Source organism: Salvelinus alpinus, chromosome 28 (assembly GCF_045679555.1).
Source record: "Salvelinus alpinus chromosome 28, SLU_Salpinus.1, whole genome shotgun sequence".
NCBI lineage: Eukaryota > Metazoa > Chordata > Actinopteri > Salmoniformes > Salmonidae > Salvelinus > Salvelinus alpinus.
Window position 1 is genome coordinate 31,354,195 of NC_092113.1, and position 24,561 is coordinate 31,378,755.

At 42.2% G+C, this 24,561-nt stretch overlaps 1 protein-coding gene across 1 annotated transcript in view; it reads left to right on the plus strand.

Annotated features, from left to right (window-relative positions):
- Nucleotides 1–634: 634 nt before the first annotated feature.
- LOC139557669 (adenosine deaminase-like) overlaps nucleotides 635–24,561 on the plus strand; it is a 32,431-nt gene continuing 8,504 nt past the window's right edge. The window contains exons 1-7 of the mRNA XM_071372755.1: nucleotides 635–841; nucleotides 10,887–10,948; nucleotides 11,535–11,657; nucleotides 16,526–16,669; nucleotides 16,910–17,025; nucleotides 17,829–17,953; nucleotides 21,627–21,698. Of these exons, the coding sequence (XP_071228856.1) occupies nucleotides 683–841; nucleotides 10,887–10,948; nucleotides 11,535–11,657; nucleotides 16,526–16,669; nucleotides 16,910–17,025; nucleotides 17,829–17,953; nucleotides 21,627–21,698 (801 nt within the window). The 5' untranslated portion in view covers nucleotides 635–682. The remainder of the gene's footprint in view (nucleotides 842–10,886; nucleotides 10,949–11,534; nucleotides 11,658–16,525; nucleotides 16,670–16,909; nucleotides 17,026–17,828; nucleotides 17,954–21,626; nucleotides 21,699–24,561) is intronic.

A 24,561-nucleotide genomic window follows, 5' to 3' on the forward strand; every position in this document is an offset into this window, starting at 1 on the left:
AAAGGATCCATCAAACACATTTGGTGTGTCATCATAGTGGTCTCTGACTTGTGGTCTCAAAGGAATAAACTTAAACCAGCGCTTTTTTTCTATGCTGAATTTAATGTTACTTAGAAAACAAAAGTTTTTGTATTTTTTTATTTGTATTTTGCATTGTAATGTATTTTTTTGCAAACATCCTTTCTGATTTTAAAAGTAGATAATCTAGTAATCATTTAGTAAAATAATCATCTAGTTTTTCAAATGTATCTGTAATCTGATTACAATATTTTTGCTGGAAATTCAGGTACATTTTTGTTTTGTGTAATCAAATTACATGTAACTGGTTACATGTATCACTTCCTCCTTTCCCTGGATGTATAGGACTTGGTCTGGCTACGGTAGCTCTGGACAGGCCATAATCAGATCATTGGTAAACCTCTAAGCATTTGGCCAACGATTAACCTACTGTATGCTGATAATCCTACTCACCACAACTAGTCTACTGTTTACACCGTGGAAACATTGTTACCGTGAAAATGTATCTGTAGACCTAATTATCTGGTTACAATACCTTCTATAGTATAACGGTAGATAAACTCGATTTGCTAGCACGTTTATGACAATAGGCCTAATTGCATGCTGTTGTTGGGGGTAGGATCAAGGCGTGTCCCAAGTCCAATGCGAGCTAGACATGTAGATAATGGTAGTGCTGAACGCTATTCGAGTCCTGGGCGTGACAAGCTTGAAGTTGCGCCTCTCATTCTGCGCTATCAGCACTTTCACATTCACCGGCAGACACAGGAGAGCCTTCACAATGGCAGAACACTTCACTGAACAAATAGTATTTAACAAACCAAAGGTAAGTTGTATTTGACGATGTATCAGGCAAAATGACAGTTGCATTAAATGATTCATTATCCTGTTTACTCTCCTTCTCAACCACTTTGTAACTATTTATTCATTATCCTATTATTCCTTCTCAAACTTGTCACCGCGTAGGCTGTACTTCGCTCGGTAATGATAGGGTTTGACGACGCTCTTTCGTTTCTTCTAACCAGGTGCGTCCTTGATTTTAGAATTTAGAAACAAATGAAAAGTAGAAAGGGAGCGTAAACTACTATTGATGAACTGTTGTGCCATCTTGTGGGCCGTTCCTGTAGCCTATTCATTTGCATCAATACCTAGCTAAACGTTTTAAGAAGATGCTAACTAGATGCATTTTCTATTGATACATTTTCTAAAGTGTTGTGTGGTATTTTCACACTCACTTGGGTTTTACAAGGCATGTAATACGTTGAGTATTAGATAACATTTCACTGTAATTATGGATGAGCATTGGTGGTGCCGCCTCTTTCTATAGGCAGACTAAGCGCGCTAGGCGTAGGGCACCAAATTAGAGTATCAGTATATTTCCACTTATGTCAGTCACTCAAAGCTTTTAGATTGCTAGGTGAGGTAGTCTAGCCAGCTATCTAACCCTTATATGAGGCCTAATTATCACCAAATTACCAACCAGGCACGCAGGGCATGTTGATTTACTTAGTCACTCTCACACATATATCATGTGAACATGACAAAATGTGTAGAACGGCAGGAAATTTGCTTTAAAACTGCTAAATGTTCTCCGCCCCATGGCAAAAATATCGCCTAGCGCCCCCGGAAGGCTAGAGGCGGCTCATGGTGGTGGGATTGGCAGGTGCATTTACTGGTGGAGCCAGATTGATTGTGTCAAGCCCATGAAGACTACTGGCTGTGTTGAGAGTATCAAATAGACAAGGGGTGACACTGTAGGCCTATATAACACATATATACCATTGTTTAAATATTAATGGTGGACAAATGCACCAAAAACACCAGTAATAAGATAGTTTGGCTGTTAAAGCTACTTTGTCTTTGATTATATAAGCAGTAGGCTACTCTACTTGTTCCAGTGTTGCCTTTTTAAACTGATGTAGAGGGTAAGTGAATCTTGGTTACCCAAAAGTAATGTCTCATTTAGAATCTGCCCACGAGAGATTAAGGGTAAGCAAGCTGCTCTTCCTGATACCCGGACAGTGTAATTCAATTCACACACTGTGTCTCCTATAGAGGGGCAACACAAAAACAATACAATATTTTATTGTTCCATTATTCAGAGACAATAGTAATGTGGTTGTTTTTGCTGTCAGAGTCCCCAGCCCCAACACACAACGTACAGACAACGTACAGACAACACACAACATACAGACAACAACACACAACAGGCTGGGAGCAGCACAGGGTCAGCCACAGAGCAGTGAACCTGGAGCAGGTTAGGGGTTAAGTTGCCTTGATCAAGGGCACATCCGCAGTAGGTGGAGAATGCCTAGTGAGTGCTCGATTGATTTGTATGTATTATGGATCCCCATGAGTTCCTGCCAAGGAACCAGCTACTCTTCCTGGGGTACAGCAGCATTAAGGCCAGTTATACAATTAAAAACATTACACAACAGATTTCACAACACATCAAGTGGGTTTCCTCAGGCCACTACTCTACTACCACATATATACTGTGCGTGTGCGTGTGTGTGTGTGTGCTGCTCGGACATGAGGACATTAGTTCAGGAGGCCAGGGGTAATAAAGACATAGCTCAGGGTCCGTGTTCATGAAACGTCTCAGACTAGGAGTGCTGATCTAGGATCAGGTCCCTTCTGTCCATGTTATACAGTGGGGCAAAAAAGTATTTAGTCAGCCACCAATTGTGCAAGTTCTCCCACTTAAAAAGATGAGAGAGGCCTGTAATTTTCATCATAGGTACACTAACTATGACAGACAAAATGAGAATTTTTTTTCCAGAAAATCACATTGTAGGATTTATTTGCAAACTATGGTGGAAAATAAGTATTTGGTCAATAACAAAAGTTTATCTCAATACTTTGTTATATACCCTTTGTTGGCAATGACAGAGGTCAAACGTTTTCTGTAAGTCTTCACAAGGTTTTCACACACTGTTGCTGGTATTTTGGCCCATTCCTCCATGCAGATCTCCTCTAGAGCAGTGATGTTTTGGGGCTGTTGCTGGGCAACACGGACTTTCAACTCCCTCCAAAGATTTTCTATGGGGTTGAGATCTGGAGACTGGCTAGGCCACTCCAGGACCTTGAAATGCTTCTTACGAAGCCACTCCTTCGTTGCCCGGGCGGTGTGTTTGGGATCATTGTCATGCTGAAAGACCCAGCCACGTTTCATCTTCAATGCCCTTGCTGATGGAAGGAGGTTTTTACTCAAAATCTCACGATACATGGCCCCATTCATTCTTTCCTTTACACGGATCAGTCGTCCTGGTCCCTTTGCAGAAAAACAGCCCCAAAGCATGATGTTTCCACCCCCATGCTTCACAGTAGGTATGGTGTTCTTTGGATGCAACTCAGCATTCTTTGTCCTCCAAACACGACGAGTTGAGTTTTTACCAAAAAGTTATATTTTGGTTTCATCTGACCATATGACATTCTCCCAATCTTCTTCTGGATCATCCAAATGCTCTCTAGCAAACTTCAGACGGGCCTAGACATGTCCTGGCTTAAGCAGGGGGACACGTCTGGCACTGCAGGATTTGAGTCCCTGGCGGCGTAGTGTGTTACTGATGGTAGGCTTTGTTACTTTGGTCCCAGCTCTCTGCAGGTCATTCACTAGGTCCCCCCGTGTGGTTCTGGGATTTTTGCTCACCGTTCTTGTGATCAGATCGAGGGAGATTATCAGTGGTCTTGTATGTCTTCCATTTCCTAATAATTGCTCCCACAGTTGATTTCTTCAAACCATGCTGCTTACCTATTGCAGATTCAGTCTTCCCAGTCTGGTGCAGGTCTACAATTTTGTTTCTGGTGTCCTTTGACAGCTCTTTGGTCTTGGCCATAGTGGGGTTTGGAGTGTGACTGTTTGAGGTTGTGGACAGGTGTCTTTTATACTGATAACAAGTTCAAACAGGTGCCATTAATACAGGTAACGAGTGGAGGACAGAGGAGCCTCTTAAAGAAGAAGTTACAGGTCTGTGAGAGCCAGAAATCTTGCTTGTTTGTAGGTGACCAAATACTTATTTTCCACCATAATTTGCAAATAAATTCATTAAAAATCCTACAATGTGATTTTCTGGATTTTTCTCATTTTGTCTGTCATAGTTGAAGTGTACCTATGATGACAATTACAGGCCTCTCTCATCTTTTTAAGTGGGAGAACTTGCACAATTGGTGGCTGACTAAATACTTTTTTGCCCCACTGTATAACATGGACAGGAGGGACCTGATCCTAGATCAGCATTCCTAGTCCGAGACACAAGATACTGGCCCAGGGGTAAGAAAGACACTTCAGTAAATACTGATCCTAAGTCTTCTTGAACATATACCACCCATAAGCACCAGCACACAAACAATAGTGCCCTTTGGAGTCATGGTCCTGAGTCAGCAGAACATGCACAGGGGGAGGAGCTGATAGCTGATAACAAGAAGAGTAATGTGTGTGTGTGTGTGTGTGTGTAGTAATACAGTAAACAGGGATGGACAACCTTGAAGAGTGACTTTGAATGACATTGATAACATCTTGATTATCTACCAATAACTGAATGTATGGGACGTGATGAGCCTGACCTCAACTATCCATGCAACAGAAACAGAACTATATTAATTTATGTAATGACTATACATTACACAACATGTCGCATTGTTTGAGTATTAATTGTCTATAAAATTATGCATGCATTTTGTGAAAACGTGCAGTATCATGGCTGTTACGTAAAGTTGTGTAATGATGGCTGTGACACAAACAAAATAAGGTTGTCGTGCTGTTATAGACACACATTTATAACTACAAGAACACAGATGATTAATAACAGTTTCTTCCATTACATGTATACCTGTTGATAGATGAAACAGGGTATATGCTTTGTATTGGTCATGGTTAGTAAAGTAGGAAACCACAGAAGAATAGCCCATGAAGAAATGAGTTGTTACCACAATGCCAGAAGATGACTTCATCTGTAAATGACTGAAACAGCTGTCATAGACCTGATCTGTGTATGTATTTAAACACGGTCCTCTTCAAGACTCTACACACACGCACACACACACAGGGAGGCACACACATACAGTTGAAGTCAGAAGTTTACATACACCTTAGCCAAATACATTTAAACTCAGTTTTTCACAATTCCTGACATTTAATCCTAGTAAAAATTCCCTGTCTTAGGTCAGTTAGGATTACCACTTTATTTTAAGAATGTGAAATGTCAGAATACTAGTAGAGAGAATTATTTATTTCAGCTTTTATTCCTTTCATCACATTCCCAGTGGGTCAGAAGTTTACATACACTCAATTAGTACTTGGTAGCATTGCCTTTAAATTGTTTAACTTGGGTCAAACGTTTCAGGTAGCCTTCCACAAGCTTCCCACAATAAGTTGGGTGAATTTTGGCCCATTCCTCCTGACAGAGCTGGTGTAACTGAGTCAGGTTGTAGGCCTCCTTGCCCACACACACTTTTTCAGTTCTGCTAAAAAATGTTCTATAGGATTGAGGTCAGGGCTTTGTGATGGCCAGTCCAATACCTTGACTTTGTTGTCCTTAAGCCATTTTGCCACAACTTTGGAAGTATGCTTGGGGTCATTGTCCATTTGGAAGACCCATTTGCGACCAAGCTTTAACTTCCTGACTGATGTCTTGAGATGTTGCTTCAATATATCCACATCATTTTTCTGCCTCATGATGCCATCTATTTTGTGAAGTGCACCAGTCCCTCCTGCAGCAAAGCACCACCACAACATGATGCTGCCATCCCCGTGCTTCACGGTTGGGATGGTGATCTTCAGCTTGCAAGCATCCCCCTTTTTCCTCCAAACATAATGATGGTCATTATGGCCAAACAGTTCTATTTTTGTTTCATCAGACCAGAGGACATTTCTCCAAAATGTACGATATTTGTCCCCATGTGCAGTTGCAAACCGTAGTCTGGCTTTTTTTTATGGCGGTTTTGGAGCAGTGGCTTCTTCCTTGCTGAGCGGCCTTTCAGGTTATGTCGATATAGGACTCGTTTTACTGTGAAAAAATATTCTTTAGTACCTGTTTCCTCCAGCATCTTCACAAGGTCCTTTGCTGTTGTTCTGGGATTGATTTGCACTTTTCGCACCAAAGTACATTCATCTCTAGGAGACAGAACGCATCTCCTTCCTGAGCGGTATGACGGCTGCGTGGTCCCATGGTGTTTATACTTGCGTACTATTGCTTGTACAGATGAACGTGGTACCTTCAGGTGTTTGGAAATTGCTCCCAAGGATGAACCAGACTTGAGGAGGTCTACAATTATTTTTTTCTGAGGTCTTGGCTGATTTCTTTTGATTTTCCCATGATGTCAAACAAAGAGGCAGGTGCGGTGTCTGTTTCTCAAACTAGACACTCTAATGTACTTGTCCTCTCGCTCAGTTGTTCACCGGGGCCTCCCACTCTTTCTATTCTGGTTAGAGCCAGTTTACTCTGTTCTGTGAAGGGAGTTGTACACAGCATTGTACGAGATCTTCAGTTTCTTGGAAATTTCTTGCATGGAATAGCCTTTCATTTCTCAGAACAAGAATAGGCATTTCAGTAGAAACTGTTTCTGTTTCTGGCCATTTTTAGCCTGTAATCGAACCCACAAATGCTGATGCTCCAGATACTCAACTAGTCTGAAGAAGTCCAGTTTTATTGCTTCTTTAATTGGAACAATAGTTTCAACTGTGCTAACATAATTGCAAAAGGGTTTTCTAATGATCAATTAGCCTTTTAAAATGGTAAACTTGGATTAGCTAACACAACGTGCCATTGGAACACAGGAGTGATGGTTGCTGATAATGAGCCTCTGTACGCCTATGTAGATATTCCATAAAACATCAGTTGTTTCCAGCTACAATAGTCATTTACAACATTAATAATGTCTACACTGTATTTTTAATCAATTTGATGTTATTAATGGACAAAAAAATGGCTTTTCTTTCAACAACAAGGGCATTTCTAAGTGGCCCCAAACTTTTGAACGGTAGTGTACATATCCATTGTTATTCCAAAGTGGACTGAATAGAGATGCAGTAAGTCATGTGAGACCTACACCCTTGACATGTTTTCAGAGTCAGTGTACAACGTGGTTGTCGACAAAGAACCATAGCGATGCATTATAGGCACTCTGTAAGGCAGAGGAAGCTGAGTACACGTGGGGGGAAAATGACTGCATCATTCTGCCAAGAATTGCAGACAGATGATGAGTGAGTGTGTGGGTGGATAATGTGTAATGTGCTGGAAATTGAATAAAACATGTGTATTGACTTAGTGAAACCTAACACAAAAGCTAATGGTTTTGTGAGACAAGATTACAGCTGCTGCTGTAAGTTCTTAAAGGCAGTTCAGTGTACTTTGATGTAGTTTTACTCGGGTGTGTAGAACACTATGTAGCCTACCTCAGGTCTCTAAATTTGAATTTAGTATAGCTACTGAATGTATGGAGTGTTTAGACAGGCTCTACTTTTTTCCTAAGGAACTAAATGTTTCACAGGAACTGAGTGTTTCCTTAAATTCCGTAAGGTGACATCTAGTGAGAAATAGTTGTTGTGTTCAAACAGTTAAATCAAATCAATTTTATTTGTCACATTCACATGGTTAGCAGATGTTAATGCGAGTGTAGCGAAATGCTTGTGCTTCTAGTTCCGACAATGCAGTAATAACCAACAAGTAATCTAACCTAACAATTCCACAACTACTACCTTATACACACAAGTGTAAAGGGATAAAGAATATGTACATAAAGATATATGAATGAGTGATGGTACAGAACGGCATAGGCAAGATGCAGTAGATGGTATAGTGTACAGTCTATACATATGAGATGAGTAATGTAGGGTATGTAAACATAAAAGTGCATAGTTTAAAGTGGCTAGTGATACATTTATTACATAAAGATGGCAAGATGCAGTAGATGATATACAGTACAGTATATACATATACATATGAGATGAGTAATGTAGGGTATGTAAACATTATATTAAGTGGCATTGTTTAAAGTGGCTAGTGATACATTTTTACATAATTTCCATCAATTCCCATTATTAAAGTGGCTGGAGTTGAGTCAGTATGTTGGCAGCGGCCACTAAATGTTAGTGGTGGCTGTTTAACAGTCTGATGGCCTTGAGATAGAAGCTGTTTTTCAGTCTCTCGGTCCCTGCTTTGATGCACCTGTACTGACCTCGCCTTCTGGCTGATAGTGGAGTTAAGATTCAACCTGAATGCTACCAGTTGCAAGGTAGCATGCAGGTTGATACAGTAGACCAATTCTGTGCCAAAGATTGTACGCGTATGTCCATTAGGTTGTGCTAGAAAAACATAACACAGGGTCAGTCTATACTGTACGTTCACATAGTTGATTGTGGACAGTAAATTGAGATGAGATGGCGCCGACAAAGATGGTCGCCTCGCTTCGCGTTCCTAGGAAACTATGCAGTACTTCGTTTTTTTATGTATTATTTCTTACATTGTTACCCCAGGAAATCTTAAGTCTTATTACATACAGCCGGGAAGAACTATTGGATATAAGAGCAACGTCAACTTACCAACATTACGACCAGGAATACGACTTTCCCGAAGCAGATTCTCTCTTCAGACCACCACCCAGGACAATGGATCTAATCCCAGCAGCTGACCGAAAACAACGGCGATGCAGAAGGGGCAGACGGAGTGGTCTTCTGGGCAGACTTCGTAAACGGTCACATTGCTCAACGCTCCCGAGTATACTACTCGCCAATGTCCAGTCTCTTGACAACAAGGTATACGTAAATTAAGCAAGGGTTGCCTTCCAGAGAGACATCAGAGACTTTAACATTCTCTGTTTCACGGAAACATGGCTCTCTCGGGATATGTTGTCGGAATTGGTCCAGTCACCGGGCTTCTCCATGCATCGCACCGACAGAGATAAACACCTCTCTGGGAAGAGGAAGGGCGGGGGTGTATGCTTTATGATTAACAACTCACGGTGCGTTCATAACAACACACAGGAACTCAAGTCCTTCTGCTCACCTGACCTAGCATTCCTTACAATCAAATGCCGGCCATTCTACCTACCCCTCAAGCGAACACCAAGATGGCCTTCAAGGAACTTCACTTGACTCTATGTAAACTGGAAACTATATACCCGGAGGCTTCATTTATTGTAGCTGGGGATTTTAACAAAGCAAATTTGAGATCAATGTTACCTAAATTTTATCAGCATATTGATTGCACGACAAGTAGGGCTAATACTCTCAACCACTGCTACTCTAACTTCCGCGATGCATACAAAGCCCTCCCCCGCCCTCCCTTCGGCAAATCCGACCACGACGCCATCTTGCTCGTGCCGGCTTATAGGCAGAAACTCAAGCAGGATGTACCAGTGACGAAAAGCATTCAACGCTGGACTGATCACGCGGACTGGAATATGTTCCAGTCAGCCTCAGAGAATGACATTGATCTATACACTGACTCGGTGAGTGCGTTCATAAACAAGTGCATTGGAGATGACGTAACCACTGTGACTATTAAAACCTACCCTAACCAGAAACCGTGGATGGATGGCGGCATTCGTGGAAAAACTGAAAGCACGATCCACCGCATTTAACCATGGAAAGAAGTCTGGCGATATGGCTGAATATAAACAGTGTAGTTATTCCCTCCAAGGCAATCAAACAAGCGAAATGCCGGTACAGGGACAAGGTGGAGTCGCAATTCAACGGCTCAGACACGAGATGTATGTGGCATGTTCTACAGGAAATTACAAAAACAAAAACAGCCAGCCACATCACGGATACCGACGTCACGCTTCCAGACAAACTAAACACCTTCTTTGCTCGCTTTGAGGATAATAGTGCCACCGTCGCGGCTCGCCAACAAAGTTTACGCCCCCTCCCCCCCTCTCCTTCTCAGTGGCTAGCGTGAGTAAAACATGTTAACCCTTGCAAGGCTGCTGGCCCAGACGGCATCCCTAGCTGCGTCCTCAGAGCATGCACAGACCAGCTGGCTGGTGTGTTTACGGACATATTTAATCGCTCCCTATCCCATTTTGTTGTCCCCACATGCTTCAAGATGGCTACCGTTGTTCCTGTACCCAAGAAGGCAAAGATAACTGAACTAAATGACTACCACCCCGTAGCACTCACTTCTGTCATCATGAAGTGCTTTGAGAGTCTAGTCAAGGATCATATCACCGCCACCTTACCGGCCACCCTAGACCCACTTCAGTTTGCATACCGACCCAACAGGTCTACAGATGACGCAATCGCCAATGCACTGCACACTGCCCTATCCCATCTGGACAAAAATAATACCTATGTAAGAATTCTGTTCATTGACTACAGCTCAGCATTCAACACCATAGTACCCTCCAAGCTCATCATCAGGCTGGAGGTCCTGAGTCTCAACCCCTCCCTGTGCAACTGGGTCCTGGACTTTCTGACGGGCCGCCCCCAGGTGGTGAAGGTAGGAAACAACATCTCCACTTCACTGACCCTCAACACTGGGGCCCCACAAGGGTGTGTGCTCAGCCCTCTCCTGTACTCCCTGTTCACCCACGACTGCGTGGCCATGCAAACCTCCAACTCAATCATCAAGTTTGCAGACAACACAACAGTAGTGGGCTTGATCACCAATAATGACGAGACAGCCTACAGGGAGGAGGTGAGGGCACTCGGAGTAATAGTGGAGCTGACAAGATTTAGCACTTTCATCTGTCAGTGTAACTCGTGGCTATAAAAAGGCGCATTAGCACTCAGTTGCTCTTCTTTGAACCTTCTTTGGCATCACTGGCCTTTTTACTGACTGCACTATGTTCGGTGCCCAGTCATGCGTACTGCGTATTAAAGTACATTCTGTTTTTTTATTATAATTATTTTGTCATATTTTTATCTTCAGATTGAGCTGCATGTGCATCTTGATGGCGCTATCCGAGTGGAGACGATCCTAGACGTTGCCGAGTAAGTTCATAAACCTGTTGAGTTCTTAGCATTTTTCTTATAGCTAAATAATGTGTTAAATTGGTTTTGCCAGTTCTCTTGAATCATGAATGGCCAATTACCCTTCACAAAAAGGCTGTTAGGTTCAAGTGACATACGATGTTCTTTCAGTGTTTGGAACATATAGGTATAGTTATGGTGCTCTTTTTGAACTAGCAAATGTCTTTAAGTCCTTAATATAGTTAATTGAAATAATAATAATAATAATTTTATTTGTATAGCGCTTTTCAATACAAGTAACATAGTGATACACATAAAGTAATCAATTAAAAGTACTAAGAAACAAACAAAGATAGTAGGAAGGAGAATTTTAAAAATACATTTAATAAAAATAATACATTGAAATCATATATTAAAAGCATCTTTATAAAAGTGTCTTCAGCAGAGATTTAAAAAGAGGCACTAAATCTGGCAGACCATTCCAAAGTCTAGGGGCCCTAATGGCAAATGCCTGGTCTCCTTTCATTTTCAACCTAGAGAAATGAACGTTGAACAGCTGTAGCGAAATATTGCTGATTGTACTTTTAAAGTCCTCTGTCTGTCCCAGGCGACGTGGGATTACCCTGCCTGCATGCACAGTGAAGGAGATGACACACATCTGTGTGGTGCACCAGCCTGCCACGCTCACAGAGTTCCTCGGCAAGTTCGCAGAGTACATGCACGTCATTGCGTAAGTACCCTGAACATAAAGATAGATATGAGATAAATAGATGCTGACTACTGTACTAACCACCTGAGCTTTTTGGTTTCATTTACATTTTAGTAATTTAGCACAGTGGTTCCCAAACTGTGAACCACCTTTTTAAAGGAACTCTGTCCTGCTTTCAACTCACTCTTGAAAGTTGTAATAGTAGAATTTTGAAATTGGGTAGTGCATCACCAGTTCCTCTTGTCATGTTAGTCATTGCATACCTTGTCAGAAATGTCCAGATCAACTAGCCCACATCAGCTAACAGTGCTGGAAGGGTGTTTCCCGATGCTGGAAGGGGTTTTCTTATCATTATCACAGAGAGGGGTTTTCATGGACCTAGATCTATTTGTGCCAATAGCATAACAATGACCATAGGAATTGGTAAAACAGCAAAAACAGATCTGGGAACAAGCTAGGGACGTCAAACTCAAGAGTGAGAGTTTGACAAATACCTTAATAAATGAGTGTCAGGGTTAGTTTACTTCATACTGGTTGTGTTACAGGATAGGAGGGTCTCAAGAGAGAGAGAGACACACTCAGGGTAGAGAGAGACACACACAGGGTATAGAGGAGATGGACCCACTGGTTGCCCTCTAGGTTACAGAGAGCTGGTAGTCCCATCCACCAAACTACCAGGTGTGAAAAAGGTAAGGGACTCAGGGGGTATGCTAATTTGGTATAGAGCAGACCTACAGTAACTCACTCTATTAAATTAATCAAAACAGGAACATTTTACAAGGAATCTCAACAGAGAAAAATGTCCTCCTGTGTGCTACATATACCCCCTCACTAGAATCCCCATGCTTTAATGAAGACAGCTTCTCCATCCTGGAGGGGGAAATCAATCATTTCCAGGCCCAGGGACATGTACTAGTCTGTGGCGACCTAAATGCCAGAACTGGACAAGAACCGGATACCATCACCACAGGGACAATCACCTACATGGAGATTACAACAGTCCGTCCCCCATATGCACCCCTAACTACGACAACATAACCAACAAAAACAGGTCACAATTCCTGCAGCTCTGTCGCATACTGGGTATGTACGTACTCAATGATATGCTTCGAGGGGACTCCTACGGTAGGAACACCTATAGCTCATCTCTTGGCAGTAATACTGTAGAATACTTTATCACTGACCTCAACCCAGAGTCTCTCAGAGCGTTCAGTCAGCCTACTGACACACCTATCAGAACACAGCAAAATCACAGTCTACTTGAACAGAGCCATGGTCAATCATGAGGCATCAAAGCCAAAGGAACTGAATAATATTAAGAAATGCTATAGATGGAAGGAAAGTAGTGTGGCAAGCTACCAAAAAAAAATTAGGCAACAACAAATTCAATCCCTTCAATCCCAAAACATTGCACTGTAATAGTGAAGGTGTAAACTTGGCAGTAGAAAACCTAAATAGTATATTTGACCTCTCAGCTTCCCTATCAAATCTAAACATTTCAAACAGAAAAGAAAATTAACAACAATGACAAATGGTTTGATGAAGAATGCAAAAACATAAGAAAGAAATTGAGAAACCTGTCCAACCAAAAACATAAAGACCCAGAACCTGAGCTTACACCTTCACTATGGTGAATCACTAAAACAATAAAGAAATACACTATGGAAAAAGAAGGAACAGCAGGTCAGAAATCAGCTCAATGTAATTGAAGAATCGATAGACTAACCACTTCTGGGAAAATTGGAAAACACTAAACAAACACAGAGTTATCTATCCAAAACGGAGATGTATGGGTAAACCACTTCTCCAATCTTTTTGGCCCTATAACAAAGAACAGCAAAAACATATACATGATCAAATACAAATCTTAGAATCAACTATTAAAAACTACCATAACCCACTGGATTCTCCAATTACATTGAATGAACTACAGGACAAAATACAAACCCTCCATCCCGAAAAGGCCTGTGGTGTTGGTGGTATCCTCAATGAAATTATAAAATATACAGACCACAAATTCCAATTGGCTATACTTAAACTCTTTAACATCATCCTTAGCTCTAGCATCTTCCCCAATCCACAAAAGTGGAGACAAATTTAACCCCAATAACTACCGTGGGATATGCGTCAACAGCAACCTTGGGAAAATCCTCTGCCTTATCATTAACAGCAGACATTTCCTCAGTGAAAACAGTGTACTGAGCAAATGTTATATTGGCTTTTTACCAAATTACGGTACGACAGACCACGTATTCACCCTGCACACCCTAATTGACAAACAAACCAAAACAAAGGCAAAGTCTTCTCATGCTTTGTTGATTTCAAAAAATATTTTGACTCAATTTGGCATGAGGGTCTGCAATACAAATTGATGGAAAGTGGTGTTGGGGGAAAAACATACGACATTCTAAAATCCATGTACACAAACAACAAGTGTGCGGTTAAAATTGGCAAACACAAACATTTCTGTTACCGACAGTTACATGGTGTTGGAAGTCGAGAGTCTATGTACTGGTATGACGGCGATTAATTGGTGTTGCCAGCAATACAATCAACAAGCTTGTAAAGAACACTTAAGACCATTCTTGATTGGTCTTCTTCCTGGTTACTGAGTGGATGTAATGCAGGAGCAGGTCATGATGCAGGCAGGTGTGTCTGTGGCAACCAACTGAATTTACAGAGTCTAATTGGTCGTTATAGATATCGTTCCCATTACAATACTAGCTTATATTTAACCCTAAAGCTATCAACATATTTCACATTTTGACCCCAAGATGGTACTTTTGAAAAAAGCAACAATCATAGTAAAATCTAAACTCAAATCTCACCCACTGCTGAAACTAAACAATGTATTAAAAGACAACATTTTCTGTGATGGTTCAGCTCCATACCAGACTAACCAGTAACTTCACACAACCAGTAGTGGAAAAAGTACCCAATTGTCATACTTGAGTAAAAGTAAAGATACCATAATAGAAAATTACTCAAGTATAAGTGAAAGTCACCAAGTAAAATACTACTTGACTAAAAGTATGTGGTTTTAAATATACTTAAGTATCAAAAGTAAATGTAATCGCCAAAACATACTTAAGAATCAAAAGCAAAAAGTATAAATTTTCACATTCCTTATTTTAAGCAAACCAGACGGCACGATTTTCTTATTTTAATGTACGGATAGCCAGAGGCACGCTCGAGTGAGTCCGCCAGATCAGAAGCAGTAGGGATGACCAGAGATGTTCTCTTGATAAGTACGTGAATTGGACCATTTTCCTATCCTGCTAAGCATTCGAAATGTAACAAGTATTTCTACGTGTCAGGGAAAATGTATGGAGTAAAAAGCACATTATTTTCATTAGGAATGTAGGGGAGTAAAAGTATAAATAGGAAGTAATGTACAAAAACGAATTACTACAACACTTTAAAGTATTTTTAATTAAGTACTTTACACCACTGCCCACAACAAGTATGAAAAGACCCAATGATGGTTTATAATAGCAGCCAGGGAAGCTGCCAGCTGGCAGTTATGCTGAATGAAGCATTCTTTAGCAAGGCCTTCCCTTGAAAAGCTGTTTTGTTGCATCTGGTGCTTCCCCCCTACACGACAACAACATGGGGAACTTGCTAGCTGTGTTTGGCTCATGCAGAATTGTTGTGTGTGTTGGCGGATAGACCGGCACAGAGGGAGGTCAGGGGGCGGGACAACAAGCATTCAGACCAGGCATGTTAGAAACAGCCATTCACCTCTAGTGTAAATGCTGGTCTTTTTTCCAATCGTGATGTGAAACAGAAACTTGGTTAAGTCAAAAAGCAATAGAAAGGGAAATGATGCTAGATATATCTGTTCCACTGAGTTTGCAGACATTTCCCACCCCTCCAACCAAAATACCCATTGCTTCACGGGGACTTTTACAGAAATGTGTACTATAAAACAGAATGATATGTACTCAAAATCAAATGAAAATTACAAATGACTATAATATTCTATCATTCCCTATGTCAGGTTTCCCAATAGGTGGAACTCAAGCCAAATTAGTAAAAAAAAAAATATAAATAATGATTTTTGTTGTTGGACATAAATGGCTGTAAAATCCCCAGGAAATCAGCTCAAAGTTATTTTAATTTAGGAAATATGTAAAATACTATATATGTTTGGGCTTCTTGCGGTCAATTTGCAGTGTAGGTCTACAAATGATTTTGAATTATGTTCCGGCCCCAGGACCATCCACTCAAAAAAGAATTGGCCCGCGGCTTAATGTAATTGGTGGCCCCTGCCCTATGTCATCCCTCAAATACTGTACACAGGCTGATCTTATGTCCTTTACCTTCCTTATCATACAGGGATAATGATAGTCATATTCTCCTGCTGACAGTTAGTCATATTAGCAGTAGCAGTGAAGGGCTCAGTGCCAGTCAAGTTCAGGTCAGGGGTCACAGGGAGCATTGGTTCAGCCACTTGGCTCTCTCTGTGACAGTAATAGTCCTCCTGGCGTGGCGTGCTGAGGATTTACCATCAGATTACCCTCCTGCCATTCAGAGAAACACTTCTACCATGTAATACCCAGTACTAACCCTGTAATACCCTGTTACTAACCCTGTAATACCCTGTTACTAAACCTGTAATACCCTGTTACTAAACCTGTAAGCCAAGAGGGAAGAGACGCAAAGAACAATGGGCTGTTCCTAGAACATTTCCTGTATTTTATGTGTCGTAAATTGAAATATAGCTTCTCCCAACATCTTCATTTGTAACTGGATGAGCATAATGTGATGAAATCTAAAGCAAATGTAGGGCCTTTGCTGGTGACTAATACTATTCATTATCTGCCATAGTTGAGTAAATATTTATTTGTTTCTCTTGGGCTTCCTCTGATTTTCTGTGACCTTTCCAGTGGCGACAGAGAGGCGATCAAGAGGATAGCCTATGAGTTTGTGGAGGACAAAGCCAAAGAGGGGGTGATCTACGTTGAAGTCAGATACAGTCCACACTTTCTGGCTAACACTGACGTAGAACCCATTCCATGGAACCAAAAAGAGTACGTGGATGATACTATATGTTTCTGAGCCGGTAAAGTAGCTGACAGAAAAGCGTACCTTTTATGTGATTGATGTCACTTTGCAATCGGAGAGCACAAGTAACTCAAAGAACTGTATTGTGCATGTCCATATAGTAGTCTTGTATTGTTCATGTAGGTATCTGTTCTTAGAGATAAGAAAATGTGACATCACAACGTATTGAAGAGTTCTCTGTGTGTTGATTTCACTCTCTTCCCCAGAGGTGACTTGAGCCCAGATGAGGTCGTTTGCTTGGTGAACCAGGGTCTGGCCGAGGGAGAGAAGGCATTCAACATCATAGCCAGGTCCATTCTATGCTGCATGCGCCACATGCCAAGTAATGCCCTCACGGTCCTGTCCTGTCTGTCTGGCCCTCCTTATTGTCTGCCTCTGTCTGTTTTCCTGTCTGTAGTCCTCTGTCTGTGATCCTCATCACACTAAGTTGTAGGCCAAACATCTCCCAGTCAAAAATACTGGCTATACTTCCTGTTTTGGGCATCGTCTGACTATGTCTTGTTTCATTCCATCCCCACTCAATGATGTTGATCTATATGTGAGGATGGTGTGATGCTGTGCTTATTGAGTTTTCTCCTTAGCTAATGTCACCATTTGCTGACCCTAATGCAGACAGTAAAGAGAGGCTCATTTGTGTAATGTATCACTGAATTAAAAATTGCAAGCCAAATCTCCTATGTTACAGTCCAGAATAGAGCCAGCAGTAAAGTAATTTGGTTGTATGTAACTTTCTGACTTCACAGAGCATAGTATCTGTTTTTGTTATTACATTAATCAAAATACAAGTGGCTATTTTAGGCAAACATTCCAGTGAACAGTTTTCTGTTGTCAGTATTTTGTTTTTTGTTCTGCTTTTGTTAACATTATGTTTGGAACTGAACAATTTGACCTTTACAACCATTGCTTTCCACTAGCTTTCACGGAGATGCTTGACATGATTCACAATGTCTCTCATTCGTAGCAGCAGATATTCAGATAACCTTTAGGTCATAGATCTAGCATGAAAACATTTCACAAACATCCACACAAATCAAACATCCTGCATTTTAAAACGACCTGTCTCTGGGTCTTTGACCTCACTGGGTTGCTGCTGTCCTGTAATAAATGTGTTGTTGCGTTGCGCAGACTGGTCCATGGACGTGGTGGAGTTGTGTAAGAAGTACAAGAAGGATGGAGTGGTGGCTATTGATCTGGCAGGAGATGAGTCACTCAACTGTGAGGCCTACCCAGGACACAGGATGGCCTATGAGGTAACTTACCACTGCCCAACTTTGAACCCTCGTGTCCAATTCATTCTGTATGTGCTGTAGGCAACTCTTCCATAGATGCATGGTTCATGGCCCCAATACAAGACAATAGGTAGCCTCAGCAGGATATGAGGTTAACCACTTTCCTACTGAAAGCTGTCATGCAGCATACCATGCAAATTTTTATTGCTTAAAAATGTGGCAGATCACCCTCCAACTTGCACAAGAATTTAAAATGTGACACTATGAAAATAAATAATCACATTTGACACTGTTGGCTACCCGTTGTCAGATAACAGAGTTAAAGTACAACCAATCTTTATTAGGCCTATTGCAGAACCTCAGACCTTAAAAGGCCTACAATTGGTTGATTTGTTTTATAACTAGCCAATAATTTACACCATATCATTATAAATGTGTAACCTGAGGGGAAAAATTCTAGATCACCTGTACTCCACACACGCGTAGAAAGCTCTACCTCGCCCTCCATTTGGTAAATCCGACCACAACTCTATCCTCCTGATTCCTGCTTACAAGCACAAATTAAAGCAGGAAGCACCAGTGACTCGGTCTATAAAAAAATGGTCAGATGAAGCAGATGCAAAACTGCAGGACTGTTTTGCTATCACAGACTGGAACATGTTCCGGGATTCTTCCGATGGCATTGAGGAATACACCACATCAGTCACTGGCTTTATCAATAAGTGCATTGAGAACGTCCCCCCCCACAGTGACTGTACGTACATACCCCAACCAGAAGCCATGGATTACAGGCATTATTCGCACTGAGCTAAAAGGGTAGAGCTGCCGCTTTCAAGGTGCGGGACTCTAACCCGGAAGCTTACAAGAAATCCTGCTATGCCCTGCGACGAACCATCAAACAGGCAAAGTGTCAATACAGGGCTAAGATTGAATCATACTACACTGGCTCCGACACTCGTCGGATGTGGCAGGGCTTGCAAACTATTACAGACTACAAAGGGAAGCACAGCCGCGAGCTGCCCAGTGACACGAGCCTACCAGACGAGCTAAATCACTTCTATGCTCGCTTCGAGGCAAGCAACACTGAGACATGCATGAGAGCATAAGCTGTTCCGGACGACTGTGTGATCATGCTCTCCATAGACGACGTGAGTAAGACCTTTAAACAGGTCAACATTCACAAGGCTGCAGGGCCAGATGGATTACCAGGACGTGTGCTCCGGGCATGTACTGACCAACTGGCAGGTGTCTTCACTGACATTTTCAACATGTCCCTGATTGAGTCTGTAATACCAACATGCTTCAAGCAGACCACCATAGTCCCTGTGCCCAAGAACACAAAGGCAACCTGCCTAAATGACTACAGACCCGTAGCACTCACGTCCGTAGTCATGAAGTGCTTTGAAAGGCTGGTCATGGCTCACATCAACACCATTATCCCAGAAACCCTAGACCCACTCCAATTTGCATACCGCCCAAACAGATCCACAGATGATGCAATCTCTATTGCACTCCACACTGCCCTTTCCCACCTGGACAAAAGGAACACCTATGTGAGAATGCTATTCATTGACTACAGCTCAGCGTTCAACACCATTGTACCCTCAAAGCTCATCACTAAGCTAAGGAACCTGGGACTAAACACCTCCCTCTGCAACTGGATCCTGGACATCCTGACGGGCCGCCCCCAGGTGGTGAGGGTAGGTAGCAACACATTTGCCACGCTGATCCTCAACACTTGAGCTCCCCAGGGGTGCGTGCTCAGTCCCCTCCAGTACTCCCTGTTCACCCACGACTGCATGGCCAGGCACGACTCCAACACCATCATTAAGTTTGCTGACGACACAACAGTGGTAGGCCTGATCACCGACAACGACGAGACAGCCTATAGGGAGGAGGTCAGAGACCTGGCCGGGTGGTGCCAGTATAACAACCTCTCCCTCAACATAACCAAGACTAAGGAGATGATTGCACATCCCCATTCTCATCGACGGGGCTGTAGTGGAGCAGGTTGAGAGCTTCAAATTCCTTGGTGTCCACATCACCAACAAACTAGAATGGTCCAAACACACCAAGACAGTCGTGAAGAGGGCACGACAAAGCCTATTCCCCCTTAGGAAACTAAAAAGATTTGGCATGGGTCCTGAGATCCTCAAAAGGTTCGACAGCTGCAACATCAAGAGCATCCTGACCGGTTGCATCACTGCCTGGTACGGCAATTGCTCAGCCTCCGACCGCAAGGCACTTCAGAGGGTAGTGCGTACGACCCAGTACATCACTGGGGCAAAGCTGCCTGCCATCCAGGACCTCTACACCAGGCGGTGTCAGAGGAAGGCCCTGAAAATTGTCAAAGACCCCAGCCACCCCAGTCATAGACTGTTCTCTCTACTACAGCATGGCAAGCGGTACCGGAGTGCCAAGTCTAGGACAAAAAGGCTTCTCAACAGTTTTTACCCCCAAGCCATAAGAATCCTGAACAGGTAACCAAATGGTTACCCGGACTATTTGCATTGTGTGCCCCCCCCCAACCCCTCTTTTACGCTGCTGCTACTCTCTGTTTATCTTATATGCATAGTCACTTTAACTATACATTCATGTACATACTACCTCAATTGGCCCGACCAACCAGTGCTCCCACACATTGGCTAACCGGGCTATCTGCATTGTGTCCCACCCCCTCTTTTATGCTACTTCTACACTCTGTTCATCATATATGCATAGTCACTTTAACCATACCCACATGTACATACTACCTCAATAAGCCTGACTAACCGGTGTCTGTATATAGCCTTGCTACTGTTATTTTCAAAATGTCTTTTTACTGTTTTATTTCTTTACTTACCTACACACACACACACACCTTTTTCTTTCGCACAATTGGTTAGAGCCTGTAAGTAAGCATTTCACTGTAAGGTCTACACCTGTTGTATTTGACGTGAAAAATAAACTTTGATTTTTAACTCTAACTATACATATACCCATAAATGGAGACCTGATGGTCGCTTTAGACAAACATTTGGAGAGGTCTGCAATTTCTTGCAACAGAACTCTCAAGAACTAACTGAATCAGTGAAACTATTCACTGTGTTCATGACCAAATTTAGGCAAGTTGTCCAAAGTATGCACCAAAGTATGCACTTAAACACTTAAGTGTTTCAACTGCGTAGTTTGTTCTATCTCTGGTGGTTCCTGAATTAAACACACAGCCATTCAATCATTCCCCCCAGGATAACATCTGGGAACACTGTGGTAAGGTCAACCAGCGGCTGAAGTGATAAATGTGGTCATGTTAACATCTGTTTAAATCATTAGTGTGACGAAGTCCAGTTCCAAACACTAGGAGTCGGAGAATGAACATGCTCTTAGTAGAGTGCCACGCTGATACTAATACAGACAGTTATGACTGTACAAGCTCTAGATTCAGAGGTCTTAAATTCTAAGCTGGGTTTTGTCAAAAGCAGACCTGACATTTCTCAAATGTTGGTGAGATGCAATTCTTACCAATCTAGCCTTTGGCAAAAAATAACGCATTCTCTTTACCGAAGCATGAGCTCTTGGAATCATGTTATGACTATGTTCATCCATGTATAATGACAGTTTCAAGACAATGGAAGGTATTTCAGTTGGGACTAACTGTCAAAGCCAGATGTTTCTCATGTTAACTTGGCGTTGATGTGAGTGACCTTGTTGACAGGAAGCAGAGAGATGTGGGGTCCACAGAACAGTCCATGCTGGAGAGGTAGGCCCTGCCTCTGTGGTGAAAGAGGTGAGCTTCCCTTTCCTGTACAGCCTTTGGGGACCATTAAATATTTCTATGACAGTTCAACTTGACCGAAGACTTCCTCTACTTCAACACACAACAGCAACACCTACAGTACCAGTCAAAAGTTTGGACACATCTACTCATTCAAGGGTTACTTTATTTTTACTATTTTCTACATTATTATTCTACAGTGAAAACATCAAAACTATGAAATAACACATGGACTCATGTAAACAAAACGTGTTAAACAAATCAAAATATATTTTATATTTGAGATTCTTCAAAGTAGCCACCCTGTAACTTGATGACAGCTTTGCACACACTTGTCATTCTCTCAACCAGCTTCATTAGGTAGTCACCTGGAATGCATTTCAATTAACACGTGTGCCTTGTTAAAAGTTGATTTGTGGGATTTCTTTCCTTCTTAATGCGTTTGAGCCAATCAGTTGTGTTGTGACATGGTAGGGGTGGTTTACAGAAGACTGCCCTATTTGGTAAAAGTCCAAGTCCATATTATGGCAAGAACAGCTCAAATAAGCAAAGAGAAACAACAGTCCATCATTACTTTAAGACATGAAGGTCAGTCAATGCGAAAAATTAAGAACTTTGAAAGTGTCAAGTGCAGTTGCAGAAACCATAAAGCGCTATGATGAAAATGGCTCATGATGACCGCTACAGGAAAGGAAGACCCAGTTACCTCTGCTGCAGAGCATAAGTTCATTAGTTACCAGCCTCAGAAATCTGCAATTGACTGCACCTCAGATTGGAGCCCAAATAAATGCTTCAGAGTTAAAGTAAGAGACATCTCAACATCAACTGTTCAGAGGAGACTGCGTGACTTCATGGTCGAATTGCTGCAAAGAAACCACTACTAAAGGACACCAATAAGAAGAGACTTGCTTGGGCCAAGAAACACAAGCAATGGACATTAGACCGGTGGAGAACTGCCTTTTGGTCTGATGAGTCCAAATGTGAGATTTTTGGTTCCAACCGCCGTGTCTTTGTAAGACGCAGAGTAGGTGAACAGATAATCTCTGCATGTGTGGTTCCCACCGTGAAGCATGGAAGAGGAAGTGTGATGGTGCTTTGCTAGTGACACTGATTTATTTATAATTCAAGGTACACTTAACCAGCATGTTAACAAGCAATACGCCATCCCATCTGGTTTGCGATTAGTGGGACTATCCTTTGTTGTTCAACAGGACAATGACCAAAAACACACCTCCAGTGTAAAGGCTATTTGACCAAGAAAGAGAGAGTGATGAGTGCTGCATCAGATGACCAGGCCTCCACAATAACCCAACCTCAATCCAAATGAGATGGTTTGGGATGAGTTGGACCGCAGAGTGAAGGAAAAGCAGCCAACAAGTGCTCAGCATATGTGGGAACTCCTTCAAGACTGTTGGGAAAGCATTCCAGGTGAAGCTGGTTGAGCGAATGCCAAGAGTATGCAAAGCTGTCATCAAGGCAAAGGGTGGCTACTTTGAAGAATCTAAAACATTTTTTGTTGTACACTTTCAGTTACTAAATGATTCCATAGTATTGATGTCTTCACTATTATTCTACAAATGGTGAAAATAGTACAAATAAAGAAACACTTGAATGAGTAGGTGTGTCCAAACTTTTGCCTGGTACTGTACGTCATAACGTCTCTCACTGAACTGTTATCATGTTATAAGTGACACTGCGTTGTGAAAACATATCTCCCCTTTTATAAGAACGTAAATACGGTTTGTATGTCAGATAGAAACAAGTAAAACAACTGAGTACACAGAGCGCACTAGTCTGTTCATCACTATCCAATATCACGTCACCCTGGAATCCTTCATTAGCCTATGTGAATGACTTTCTATGGAAGCCATATTTATAAAATGTCAGGCAACTATGCAACCAAAGACATGTTGCCAGGAATAGCCAGTAGTTCTGTTCGTGAGGATTTTTACAAAACTGCTTGATGACCCATATCTCATGACTTCTTCAGGCTGTGAAGACTTCCTCTACTTCAACACACAACAGCAACACCTACAGTACCAGTCAAAAGTTTGGACACATCTACTCATTCAAGGGTTACTTTATTTTTACTATTTTCTACATTATTATTCTACAGTGAAAACATCAAAACTATGAAATAACATTTACATTACATTTAAGTCATTTACATTTAAGTCATTTAGCAGACGCTCTTATCCAGAGCGACTTACAAATTGGTGCATTCACCTTATGATATCCAGTGGAACAACCACTTTACAATAGTGCATCTAACTCTTTTAAGGGGGGGGGTTAGAAGGATTACTTTATCCTATCCTAGGTATTCCTTAAAGAGGTGGGGTTTCAGGTGTCTCCGGAAGGTGGTGATTGACTCCGCTGACCTGGCGTCGTGAGGGAGTTTGTTCCACCATTGGGGTGCCAGAGCAGCGAACAGTTTTGACTGGGCTGAGCGGGAACTGTACTTCCTCAGAGGTAGGGAGGCGAGCAGGCCAGAGGTGGATGAACGCAGTGCCCTTGTTTGGGTGTAGGGCCTGATCAGAGCCTGAAGGTACGGAGGTGCCGTTCCCCTCACAGCTCCGTAGGCAAGCACCATGGTCTTGTAACGGATGCGAGCTTCAACTGGAAGCCAGTGGAGAGAGCGGAGGAGCGGGGTGACGTGAGAGAACTTGGGAAAGTTGAACACCAGACGGGCTGCGGCGTTCTGGATGAGTTGTAGGGGTTTAATGGCACAGGCAGGGAGCCCAGCCAACAGCGAGTTGCAGTAATCCAGACGGGAGATGACAAGTGCCTGGATTAGGACCTGCGCCGCTTCCTGCGTGAGGCAGGGTCGTACTCTGCGAATGTTGTAGAGCATGAACCTACAGGAACGGGTCACCGC